We start from the raw sequence: 13,886 nt of genomic DNA, 5'->3' as shown, positions 1-13,886 counted from the left end.
TAGTATCTAACATGCATTATGATATAAGACTTATGACAGACTTACATCAAGTTCCTCCATGATCTCCTCTGCGTCGGCTGCATTCTCTGGCGTGTTGCGTATCTTGTTTTCCAACTTGTCCAGGTAACCCGTCTCGCTAACCATGAACTTCTTGAACTCCCCCAGCTGCGTTGAGATGTGCTCGAGAAGAGCTGTCTTCGCATAAACCAGCTCGGTGACCTCCGTCCATCTGGCATTGATGCGTGTGAATTGCTTGGCCAGCGATCCATATCGGGACTCCCTATCCTGGTCCTGAAGCTCATCCATTTGAAGGAGCAACTCACCACCGCGTTCATTGAGATCTCTGAACTGGGTGGTTTCCTTTTCGCACGTTTCCTTAAGAGTTTGAAAGCGACTCTTGCTCTGGAACAACTCGTTGGAGTTCCCTATATCGCTAATTCCCGATTTGGGTGTATTACTCTCCAGGTCAGTTAGCCACTGATCAGTTTTCTTGAGCCTCAGCTGGATGAGATCAATCTGGGATTGCAGAGCCGTCTGCTGTTGCTTCTTCTCCCGATGAACCTGTTCCACTTGGTCGTATAAAGTATTGAGAGCCTTAATCTGCGATTGTAGCGATTCCTTTTGGGCTGGTTCCGCCTCCTTGATCAGAATTTCGCTGAAATTTCGAGCGCTTATCACATCGATCTCCAGTTTTCGAAGATCTTGACTGCTACCACCGTCACTTCCATTCAACTTGGAATCGGCTGCAGTTCGCAACACAGCTATAATGGCATTATACTCCGCAGCAAAGTGGTTAAGGTTTTCTATAGCTGTGGTTTGCTTAATCACGCGCTCATTTAGCTGTTCGGGAAGTCGGTTCCAAGTGGCTTGTAGTTCTTCGCCAACCAGGTGTTTCGGTATACTATCATAAGTTAGCCGAAAAGACTCTAGTTCATCTACCAATTGGTTCAGCAAATGCTGCTGCTTTTGCATGACTTCCAGATTGGAAACGCGGACCTTTTGATTAGACACTTTGGTTACAAAATCTTGGATTTGTTTCAAGTGCCTGGGAAGACTTTCTCCACCTCTCTGTTGAATTAGGGCCTGCAAAGCCTGCTTCATGTCATGCCAACTATCGTAGAACAGCCCAAAGTCCTGCTTCCATTCTATTAGCTTATCATCCAGCTCTTCGGTGGCTGTCTTGGCCTCTGAAATCTCCGATGCCAGGGATTCCATGTGGCTCAAACGCTGTTCCAGCTCGTTGCCACTGGCTGAACCAGCGTGTTGCTTATACCAATCTCTGGAATCAGCTAAAACTAATTTAAATCCTGTCAGACTATTGTAATACTTTTCTTTGGCCAACAGCGTATTGCTTTCACTCTGTTGGCTTGCTAGTTTTTGAGACAAGGTCGCGTATCTTTGCTCCAGCTGCTTGATGTGTGTTTCTTCCAGGAGAAGGTTCCTCGACGGATCCTCCAGCTCACAGACTTCGTAGAGTTTCTTAAGTTCGGGCAAAGTACCGTAGCGTCGGCTATTTTCCGCCTGAAGTTCCTTGAGTAATTCACACTGTTGCCGCAGACTTTGTCTCTGTAACTGCTGTAGCTTTTGCTCCGCTTCCTGGACATAGCCGAAGTGCTCCATGATGTGATTCTCGAGGGCATTGAAATTGTCAGCGTTCCTAAGCTTGCGCTTTTTGCTGGCCAAATTATGCTCCTCGTCCTCTTCCTGACAATCCTCTTCACCGAAGCGAATGATCATCTGGTAATCCACCCATCCTTCAGGACGCAAAACCCTACTGTCATCATAGCTAGCACGATCTCGTCCAAAGTTGAAGCCCTTGGTTTCAATTCGCACCGTTTGCACTTCAACAATCTGCTTTAAGGCATCCAAACGATCTTCGTAGCTCTCTAATTGGATGAGTACCCGTTCGCCCTTGTCATCACCATCCTGCAATGTGGCAGCCACCATTTGTCGCAGATCTATCAGATATCTCTGTAGTTCCAGCAGATCCTTTGCACAATAGTTAAGCTCATTAATACGCTGGGTTATGCCGCCCACATCCGTGACATCCCTACTCTCCATGAGCTTGAGATCCTGCTCGCGGGCATCCAGCCATCTGGAAATACATTTATACTGCTGCAGTTTCTCGGATCGCAGATCACTCCACTTGACCACATGCGACCATCTCTCCCCCAAGGCACTCAAGCGATCTTCAAGATCATTAAAGTTGCCAGAGGTATCGTTCACAATAACCACCATACTGCTCAGGCTATCCACCAATTCCTGCTGTTCACTTAGATCTGCTTTAAGTTTCTGAGCTTCCAATAGCTGCTTTTCAGCTTCTTCTAGGGTAGGTCCTAAGTCACTCATATGGGATATACGATCTTCAACACTGGTCAGAAACTGGCGAAGCTGTTCGAGTTTTTGCTTCTGAAACTCGGCCAGTCTCATTAGAATTTTGGCTTGAACATCTAAAGCGCGCAATCTCAAAGTTTCCCATCGTTCGTTGAGCAACACCATTTGTTGCCTCACTTCGTTTTGATCCTCATGACTCAATCCAGCTCCTGCCTTCTGGGACTCGTTGATGAGGTTGCTACCCTCCTCTAGAGCTTCTCCCACATACTCCTGGTGTTCGGTGAGCTTCAGCATAAAGCTTTCGTTTTCGTGAAACTGCATCTTGGCAGTCTGAAAATCCTGCGGATCCGGCAAGTTCTGTGAGAGCAGCTGTTCATCTTCCAGTAGGAGGGTGAGTACTGCCTCGAGAGCAGACTGATAGCCACTGATCTCCACACTCGCATTGGTAGCCGTGCTCAAGGGGCGCACTGAGTGGGTCTTTAGCTCCCCGGAAGATCGCTGTTCCATGCTACCAGCACTGTCTGAAGTATAGAGCCCCAAACTGGTTTGGTCATTGTCCAGAGGCACCTCATCCAAGTCTGTGATACTGGTGCAGGGCACTCTTCCCGGATCCTGATCCTGACCCTCATCCTGATCCTGATCCTGCTCCTGCTGCCTTGTTCTCATGGATTCCATCGCGTGGTAAAGGCACATCACATACATCTGTATTGACTTGTTATCTGGCTTGTGGGTGTGCACATCCTCGGCGTCCAGCAGTTTTTCGATCTTAAAGTGGCTATATGCCAAATCGAAAGCCAAATGCAGTCTTTTCAGGGCATGTTGCTGCAAAGCCGCCTGCAAATTCAACTCCTCCACATGGGCATCCAGTATCATGAGGAAGGCTCTTCCATCGGACCACGAACTGGAGAAATCATTTAGCTGCAGACCATGAGCTTCCGTATACTGACGTGCCCAGGCCAATAGGGACTTCTCCACCCCGTTGCTCGAATGACTCTTGACTAGATGCTGGCCATTGAACTCCAGCGCTATCAGCCAAATGAGGCCTAGGGTCAACTTGGCATTGCCACCCACAATGTCATCGCTGGAGATGTTCACCAACTTGACACCATGCTGCTGGATCACGGTAATCACCTTGTTCAGATTGTTGATGTGGTGTACTCGCATGCGACCCTTTTCGGGTTTCTAAAGGGAACGAAGACAGGGCAACATATGATTATAAACTGGGCAAATGCTAAGATACCTAAATATATTATATATTTAAAAAAATATATTTTACATCTGTACCCTTAATTCGGCACATCAGTTTCAAATGAGAACAGATTTTACTTATATGTACAGCACTAAACCACATTTTTGAACCATTATTCACTAGAGAAATGTACTGACCAGGTTTGTGTGAGTCAGGGTGCCCAGCAGGGCCAGCAATCGATGTCCGTCCCGCAGATCCAAGAACAAATCCTTCACTGGTGTGCACTGGGTATCAATAAGATGTGAATTGATCCATTTTGTGAATGTTTTCTTCTGTATGTGCTGTCTTTCATCTAGAGCAGGAAAAAACATGGTAAAAATGCGGAGAAATGGTTAGATCCATTAGTGCCAAAATAGTTGCCAACTTTCTTTATTTAACCTCGAGCCAAGTCGGCCGGCTTCAGTGCTAGATTGTAGGCCATCGCCATTGCCGTCGCCGTTGCCATCGGCATCGCCTTCAGACCCAACCCAAAAGAGTCTTTGGAACGCCAAGTCGGAATTCAGACTCGAGTCTTGTCTATCGCAAGGGCCCAACCCAAAAACGCAACTCAGTGCAGTTCAACTTTGCTAATGAACTGCAGCCAAACGTGCCAAATCACTCGCTCAAAATCAATTAGCGGAGACGTCGCTTGCAGGTTTCCAACTCGATCGCTGAGAGTCGAGAGTCACTCAGCATTTAAGTACGGAGTACACAGAAAAGAATATCAAAACTATTTCCTTTTTATCGCTAACAGAGTGAAAGATTTGATATCAGCTTCGCGAATTATGTTTTCTCGCAATTATATTTTTGCGGGGTTCTTTAAGTTTTAAATGATGACCCTCTAAAATGGCTCATTAAATATAAATATAATAGATGTTTCAAAGAACCTAAGAATTAAAAGTCTCAATTGTAAAACAATTAAACTTTCTTCTAATATATTCAAGGTTGCGTAAATCTATTTCTCATCAAATAAATTACATTTTCTCGACGTGCATGACTATGATATACCACCTTCTTGAGTGCGTCATTTGTCAGTTTTGTGCGAAACCGCAGCTCATTCTGGTTGAAAGCGATTTGCATCGCTGCTTGAAAGAAGTCTCTGATTGATGGCTGACTTGGGCAGACAATAATATGAATTGGCAGCCGCTTGCGTGTAATTAGTGATCGATTTTTGTTCATTTCGGCGGTGAGTAATTACTGCAATGCTGGACTTGATTTGACTCGCTTTTTCTACATTATATGCAAATTGACAGGTAAACTGGCCTTTGGAAAACTAGACAATTCACGGAATGCACAGAAAACTCAACTATGTCACGCTCTGAGCAACTTTCCGAGCAGATTACTGTAATTAACTTGTTCTAATCGATTTTCGAAGTGTGTGGCGACTTAAGCTAATTACAACTTACTATATGTACATGTGTAACCCAATAAGCAGCGGGCTTAAGTGCTTTAAGTGATCCGAAAATAATATATCGTGCCTTCAATGTAACCAATATCTAAAAAGCGTACTTATCTTACTTAAGGGAGCAGCATTGTTTATAACTTAGCTTTGATTTCTAATATAATATATTTGGGAAAACCTGTCGCGTTACCTAAACAAAACTGAAATACATCTTCCAAATTTATAGCTACCATTTCGCATGATTTATATTATCTGTTTATATTCAGCTGCTAGGAACTTCAATTGCCAACTTAAACATCTCATTACCAATTCAAAGACAAACACTCTCGCACAAGCATGGACATCCATTTTGGAGGACATAACTCATTTCATCTGATTCGGTGTGGCAAATAGGAATAGCAGGCCTGCAGCAAAGACACGAGGAGGCACTCAAGACATAGCCGCACCCGCTCTCAATGCGGAATTTAATTGCCATATAAATGAAGGACAGCTAGAGCCGGAGCCTTCTCCCCGAAGACTAATTGCCGAGCAGTACAAAAGCAGCACACAATATTGATCGATGTGGCAAGTCACGATGCTACCGCCTGGTTGGGCCAAACTGTTGCATGTGACCCACAAATGAGGCCAACTGTAAAATGGGCACCGAGGCGCAGGACCCAGCCAAACTGAGCCTAGTTCTAATGGTCCTTGACGATGCCGCACGTACGATTGCCGCCAGTCATTCAACAGAGATGGCGAATTCCCTGGGAATTCTCCGAGGGACAACTTGTCTCCGTCTCCAGCCAATTTCGACTGCCACCCGCTGGTAATTAAATGAAATTTCATTAATTGAGCCTTAGACTCTTTGCATTCATTAACTACACACTCTCTCAAGTGTCGGGGCTGGGCCAAAGCAAATTAAACTGCTACATTTGAAAATGGCTATGCCGAGATGACTGAGGCGTGTCTTAAAGGGGTATATACCTAAATGAAATTCGTATTATAATAATCGTCTGGGAGATGGGATAATCGTCTTTTTGCTAAATTACTCCTATTCTCGGAATGAAAAACATTTAAAGGCATACTTTCTGACACTAACAATACATCATACAATACATGGTGAGTTTAAAAACCTTGAATAAGGCAAATGCAAATTTAACCAATGTCAAATGATTTCAAAGTGTTTAAAAAATTACTAGTGCAAATAGAAAATGTCTCACTTTAGTGTACTAAACACCATTCCGTTTATTTTACTTTGTATGCTAACCCCTTTTTTGTGCGCCCCTGGTCTGTGGCAAGTACATATATTTTGCTACTCTATAGATAACTGCTACATCATCAGCTTTGCACAGCAGCATCATCGTAGCCATCAGCATTTCCCAACTCCGAACGGCAGCCACATTCTCAGTGTCAATTACTGCAATTTCTTTGGAGTCCCCTCTCAAAACCCCCCTCAAGTTCAAATTGGAAGTGCAGTTTTAGCATTTCTTTTTTGTTTACCCGGAAGAGTATTTCTGAACATGTGCTGATGACCATTCCCTCTTATCCATAATACCAATCCGCCGACCAACAGTTGGCCCAGTGTCTGTTATTAGGCAGCATAGTTTGTTGTGCTGTTTGTTTTGCCAAAGTTGTTTGCAAATTGTTTTCCCCGGAAAAACTCTTTCATAGCTGGTAAATCCAAAGTCTTGTCTATCGCTACTGTTGTTGTTGAGACTTGTTATACCCTTGCATAGGGTATATCATTGCAGTCAGACTTTTTTAGTAAATTAGGCATTAGTGACCAAAGCAAATATATATGTTCATAATCAACAGGCGACTCGATATAGCAATGTCTGTCTCTCCGTTCTAAAGTTATCTGCATACAAAATCTTCTTTCAATTGCAAATAAGTATATGTATATGCATATATACAGTAAGTACATAATCGAAAAACAAATAGAAACAAATTTTACTTCGGTGTTCTAATCAAAAAGTGTTTAAAAGATATAAGTACTGCAAGGGTATATAACTATCGGCTTGCTAGATTCATTTGTTTTTTATTGACTGTTTGGTCTTCTTTCAATGGAAAGCAAAACAATTCAACTGATTTCATTGGTGAAGCATAAAGCAACTAAAAGTCAAATGATATTTATTGCTTTTCTTTCTGGAAAGTTTTTAAAAACTTTTGTTCCGAATTTATGAAGGGGAATATTTTGTCCTAAGTTGTGCAGAGTTAAATGAAATTTTGAATGTAGATTGCTCAAGAGACGATTTCTTTATTTGACAAATGGCTCGATTAATAGTAAGAATTATTGCTTTTCTAATGATGGTGCTATTTAATTATCTGCTTGTTTGTACATTTTGAAATATGGCAAAATTATGATGTTTTTACAACTCTGCAAAGCTGAATCAATATGAGCATGCGAAGCACAATTTATTTCAAATATTTATGACAAAAGGCAGCCAACAATAACCTTGGAATGCAAAACAATCACCGGAATTCACATTTTTGTCGATTTCTGTATTAGGTTTTCCCCCATTATTTTCTATCTCTGCCCCCTGCCGATTATTTTCAATCTAGTAAAGTTTCGAGGCAAATTTATTGCAAATTGAAATTGAAAAACCAAGCATAACAGAAATATTGTGTGCTGACTCGAATTCAATTCAATGGAATGGCGTTCAATGGATCAACTGTCTGAATGACGTACTGATGTCATTACAGTTTGTCTTTCTCTGTTTGTCTGGTCTACCACAAGCCCGCACCTTTTGGTTCGCACCCGCAAGCGCCCACAAAGCTGCTGCTCTTACAAACATTTATTGCCTTCAATTATAAAGCAATAAATTGAAATTTTATAGCTTTTTGTTTGTGAGCCCGGTCCGATATGTAAATCGAGAGGAGCCGAGGAGCAAAATGGTTTGATGTGTAAGCCGTTAAGCGAAAAATATCGATTGCCAGTCATTTTGTCTGTTACGCGATTTTTGTTTCCCCCGACTCCTGTCACGATATAAAGTTAGATTATGGCATTATTCTTTCGGCAGCTCTATTGTGTGCTGAAATGTTTTTAAATGCTGTACGAAAGTTGCTACATGGAGTGTGAAAAGTTTGTGGAACAATTTCGTTGATTTATTGACAGTCCGCTGAAAGCCGGTTATTGGACTTGAAATATCAAGTGAAGTTCGCAATTTGGGGAGCGGTGCCCACGGTAGACAAATTTATGAGCAATAAAGTGATTGGGCAGAGATAGAAAAACTTGATTCAATTAAAATGGCTCATTTTTAAAATTTGTGCTGGCCTTTTAAGGAGTTTGCTGTTTATTGTAATGGCGGCCCATAACTGATAATTAATTATAATTGTTATGGGAAATACAGTGAAATATATCGGTAAAATAAAAATGAGATTTACTTTCCGACTAAGCAATGCAAACTTCTCTTGAGTAATTTCTAATTACTTAATTAGAATTTATTAGTAATTCACCCTTTCGGTTTAAGGAAAGAACTTTCCTCCGCGTTTTGACCTAGCTCATTGTTATCTTCTCCGAATCATTTTTCATGGCATATTGGTATTATTCTGGCAAAGCGTGACCCGCATCGAATGAAATGAAAACAAAAATTATATATGTAAACAAGCAAGCTAAAGACGATGGAGTGGGAGATTGGGAACTAGTCTGCCCTCAACTTAACGCGGTTTGTTTATTATTGGAAGCTCGTTTGGCTTGTGCCGGCATATGAGTGCCTCGATCCCTCATTTATTGTGGGTCAACAGACAGCACCAGCACACCAAAACAAAGGCATCGGAGCATACCAATATGGCACTAACTGTAGCGCCATTGAGCAAATATTTATTTGTTTTCCCGGCATGTGTGTCACGCAAGTTGGACGAGGTGAAGGAACTCTCGTGTATGGCCACGAAATTGATAAGCCACGCAATAGTTTCTACCTCTTATCAGTCTCCAAATGAGAAGAACAGCACGTACATACATATGCACATGCACACACACTTACTCGTATTTTTATACAGGCTAACAATACGTAACGCATTTGGGTGGAAAATTAAGGGGCAAGCGTTCTGTTCGGCTGAACACCCAAATGGGTGGGATAGTACTTTCAAGGGGAATTGTTTGTACTTTCATATTGGTATGTGATATACATATAAAACCTTGAAACAACTCACTCGAATTTTAAGGGTATTTATGTGTCAACTCATTTCTAAATCTCGACACAGAAACTTAGTTCTGGGACAGCAATAAAAAAAATTTAAGTATTCAATTTGAAAGGTTGCTGTGGGCTCCAAAACCTGAATAATTCCAAGCCAAAATTACGAATTAAATACGTAAAATATTTGAAGGAATTTACTTCTTTCTCTGGTTCAGTGCATTTTATTTTAAAACCAATCCCCGCACTCACAAAATTTTCTATAATCTCCCCACGGTTGGATGAACTTCTGTTGTCATGACTTTATAATGGAAATGGCAGCTTTCTTTACGCGCCGAAGGGAGGCCATGTAATTACTTGGTTTTACAGGCCATATGGGAAATTTAGAGAATTGAGAAAAGTCTAAAGATCTAAAATTCCATTCGCAGACTGAAATTCCATTGGCAGCTACAAATTTTCGATCAATTTCGCGGTACTTGTTTGTATCTCTGCCATTGAGCTGAGTTCGACTACCGGCAACTTCTGTATGGCTGGGAACGTGACTTCTTACGACATTTCATTGCATGTGACATGCATTTCGATTGGAGGTTGAGTTCGTACTATACTCTGTAAAGCTTTGCTCTTAATTTTTTGAATTGGCTTGTATCTGGCGTTTTTTCAGCAAAACATATGTATGTATATATGTACAGATATTTTATTTTAACAGCTTTTGCGTCATTGTTATGTGCGCAAATTGAGTTTTGGCGGAATTGAAGGGAACCCAATTGGTAATTTCAAGTGCAAAATGTTTTATTCAATCGGTTGATTGGCAAACTTATTCATAGAAATAGTTCAGCAAATTGGGGAGCGTAGAATTATTTATTTTATTTTTAGATACGTTCAATATTGATTGTCGTTAGTTTCCACAGAAAATGTATTCTTATGATATTATTATTTGATCTATCAAATAATATATTATGTCATCATAAAAAGAAAACAAGAGAGAACGCTATAGTCGAGTTCCCGACTACTGATACCGTTATCAGCTATAGAAGTGCAGCTGTGGCGTAGAGTGGCGTGCAAAAATTTGCAAATCGATAGAAATTAGACACTAAAAAAATGAAAAAATCTAAACATTTCAAAATGTGGGGCAGCTTGGGGTTGTGGCGTTAGAGGGCGTGCAAAACGTTTTGCAATGATAGAAATTACAAGACCAATAAAAAATGAAAAAATAAAACATTTTCAAATGTGGGTGCAGTATGGCGTTTGGCGTTAGAGTGGGGCAACATGAATGACAAACTTGCGCTGCGTCTATTTTGATCTGTATCCATCTAACTTTCTTTTGTATTTGAATCTAGTTCATACGGACAGACAGACAACGACAGACGGACAGACAGACGACGACAGACGACATGCAATCGACTCGACTATTGATTGATCAAAATATATATTTATATGTCGAAACTTTTCTGCTGTTAATACTTTTCAACGAATCTAGTATACCCTTTTACTCTACGAGTAACGGGTATAATTATAACAGACAAAATAAATACAAATAGCACATTTTACTTTTAACCAATCACTAAATAACAAGTTTATCACATGGCGCTAATCACTTTATTTATTTGTATATTTTACGCCCCATCGACGGCCTGTTTGCAGGTTCTTTAAACATTCAACTTTAAACATAAAGTTACAATTTAAGCCCTGAAACTCGGAGTTAAATGCATCATTCGAGCAAACATTTGGACCACCTTTAGCCCTCATAAATTAGAATGAACCGAAGTGCATTTTCAATGGCCCAAAAAAACCCGCAGTAAATATATGTTTGTGTGTGGAAATGGTAGAGAGGAATGTCGAAGCAGGGGAAAAGCCTGGGAAAACCCGTTTGCAGCAAGAAAATGCCGCTAGCAGACACCAGCATGTCCGACACTTTAAGAGCGAGTTTCTTTTCAAAGGCTTTATCAATGTGGGAGACCCAACAACACGAAAAATAACAAAACCTGGTCATGTCTACGATACCCCAACATCACCCCCATTTCCCACTCGCAAAGTCCGCCGCCTCAACTTTTGTAGCTGTTTTTTATACACCAAACTGCAAGCGGAAGTTTTAATTCATTTTTGTTGTTCATATTATTTCGCTGTTCGAAGTTGTTTTTGCTTTGGCGCATTTCGGTCAACACTTCTATTTTTCCAACACTTCCGTCGGTTATAGCCGGATGGCCAGAATGTTACGGGCGTTAATTACGCAAAGTTCAAAAATTTAAATAATAAAGTATCTGCTGGCTGCAATGGTGTCATGGTGCATATTAAACCAGTTATTAAGGTAAACGGTTAAGTGCAGTTTAATCTTAAAATCATATACATATACATATACATATACATATACATATACATATACATATACATATACATAAATAAATAATATAATATACAATAAATACATATAAATACATAAATAAAAAAAAAAAAATAAATAAAAAAAAAAAAAAAAAAAAAAAAAAAAAAAAAATAAATATAAATAAATAAAAAAAATAAAAAATAAATAAATAAAAAAAAATAAAAAAAAAATAATATAAAATAAATACATATATGGAAGATACTATTTTTTACGTAAACAAAGATAATTTTATTATTATGTACATAATGAGCTTACAAGGTCTCAGCATAAGTAATAGGTATCAACATTTTGTAATTAAAATTTGTATTTGATTAAAAATTGTTTTTTTCCATACTCTACACATTCTTAGAGCCCGAATACCACTCCACTTTATATTATAACCCTAGCTAAATTAAGCTATATATTACGTTTAAAGGAACTTTTTCCGAATGTGTTGAAATCGATAAATCGATATTTTCTTAATCCCGTTTTTCTTTTTTCCTGTAGGCCTAATTCGTTACCCACTCACACACGACACTGGCCGTCACTTATCTATAAATATTTATGAAATTATTTAGTCATATCTTAGCCAAACGGCCCACACTAAATCGCTTAACGCCTTATTAAGTTTTTTTTTTTTTTTTGGCTCACTTGCTCGAATGCTGACTGTCCGCTTTTGCGATTGTCTGTCTTTCCATCTGACGGTGCTTGAAAATTGATTACAAAATCACTTAACCGCCACCGGTTTGGCTGCCGTCCGCTGCTTAAATTTTACGCATTCATTAGTGTTACGGATAATTGAATTTACTTATCGCGAAATTCATTCATTCATACATTAATTGCAAGTCAAGCAGCAACGTCATCATCACCATTATCATCATAATCACTTTGGTTGACAAATTTCTCAATTCCCCTTTGGTGATTATTGTTTAGAGCTTAAACTGGTTCTTAAGTCGGCCTCAGTGCTTTAAAAATATTTGCACCGTCATGGAAGAACAGATTTGCTAATGGATTTAAAGATGTTTGAAGACGTATCCACAGATGCATACTAAACAAGAGAGAACGCTATAGTCGAGTTCCCCGACTATCTGATACCCGTTACTCAGCTAGTGGAAGTGCGAAGGAGGTCTTCTACACTGACAGTTTTTGGCGGTTTGTGAGCTATAGAGTGGGCGTGGAAAAAAGTTTTTTGGCAAATCGATAGAAACTTACAAGACTAATACAAAAATGAAAAAATATCAAAACATTTTTCAAAAGTGTGGGCGTGGCAGCTTTTGGGCGGCTTGTAAACGTTAGAAATTTACACCACCAATACAAAAATGGAAAAATATCGAAACATTTTTCAAAAGTGTGGGCGTGGCAGTTTTGGGCGGTTTGTGGGCGTTAGAGTGGGCGTGGCAGCATGATTCGCTGCGTCGATGTCCCTGGAGTCTGTATGCTTAATCTCAACTTTCTAGCTTTTGTAGTTCCTGAGATCTCGACGTTCATACGGACAGACAGACGGACGGACAGACAGACATGGCCAGATCGACTCGGCTATTGATCCTGATCAGGAATATATATACTTTATATGGTCGGAAACGCTTCCTTCTGCCTGTTACATACTTTTCAACGAATATAGTATACCCTTTTACTCTACAAGTAACGGGTATAAAAACAAACAATGTTGTGTTTGTATTTTAATACATGATGTTAGATCAAGTGTACTACATAAGTGAGAAGGAATTGTTTATGACTATAAAATGTCCATATATGTATAACATATATTAATTGTCAGGCTAATATCCTCCTAGGCCTCAATTTACCTAAGTAACAGGTATCTGATATTCGGAAACTCGACTTATAAATTGTGTTAACAGAGTGCAAGTCCAAAGTTGGAACGGTCCTATTTTTAGGTTAATAATGATTGGATTTTTGAAAGTGTTTCCAAGTGTATACTTAATTAAATTTAGAATTATCCCAACTTTTGTGAGAACTGTTCTACTAAAAATTCACATTTCATCCCGAAATTTGGCGAGGTTTTGGCCAAAAGTTTGCAAAGCATTTTTCTTTATTTATTTACCAAATTTGAAAGTTTTTTTAAGTTCACTTACTTTTCACTTTATAGTTCTTGTGAATGTATCGTATGAGCAGCAACATTTGCCTTAGGGAACTTTTATTGTAATTTAAAATGGTTGCAGGTACTCGTTTTACTTTACCTCACGGCCTGTTTTTCCCAGAGCTTATTAAAGCTCACTTTACCTAAATGCCGATTCAATTGCTTTGAGCACTTGGTCCTGGCTCCTGTATTTTCTCCTTTCCTGGAACTTTCGCTACTTCAAAACAAGATGGCTTCGTTGTTATTTTTATGAATATTATGTGAGCTGAAGAGCCTGTGGCCCTTGGTCCCGGCACAATTGATAGGGGTTTAAGTATTTGTATGTACATCCCAACTTTCCCCGCCCTTGAAAG

General features: G+C 39.8%; 1 protein-coding gene across 18 annotated transcripts in view; it reads right to left on the bottom strand.

The window, feature by feature from the left end:
* The window catches only part of LOC120451087 (dystrophin), a 142,975-nt gene that overhangs the window by 121,562 nt on the left and 7,527 nt on the right, over positions 1–13,886 (bottom strand). For 16 of the 18 annotated variants that reach the window (XM_039634472.1, XM_039634456.2, XM_039634455.2 and 13 more), the window contains 2 exons: positions 3,721–3,875; positions 46–3,516 (listed from right to left, as the gene is read on the bottom strand). In XM_039634472.1, the coding sequence (XP_039490406.1) occupies positions 46–3,516; positions 3,721–3,875 (3,626 nt within the window). Of the gene's footprint in view, positions 1–45; positions 3,517–3,720; positions 3,876–3,961; positions 4,020–13,886 lie in introns of those variants that run through there. The other 2 variants (XM_039634466.2, XM_039634457.2) reach the window with 1 other exon arrangement.

The sequence above is a fragment of the Drosophila santomea genome, chromosome 3R (assembly GCF_016746245.2).
Source record: "Drosophila santomea strain STO CAGO 1482 chromosome 3R, Prin_Dsan_1.1, whole genome shotgun sequence".
Lineage (NCBI taxonomy): Eukaryota > Metazoa > Arthropoda > Insecta > Diptera > Drosophilidae > Drosophila > Drosophila santomea.
Note: the sequence above shows the minus strand (reverse complement) of the source record. Positions and strands in the feature narration are given on the sequence as shown.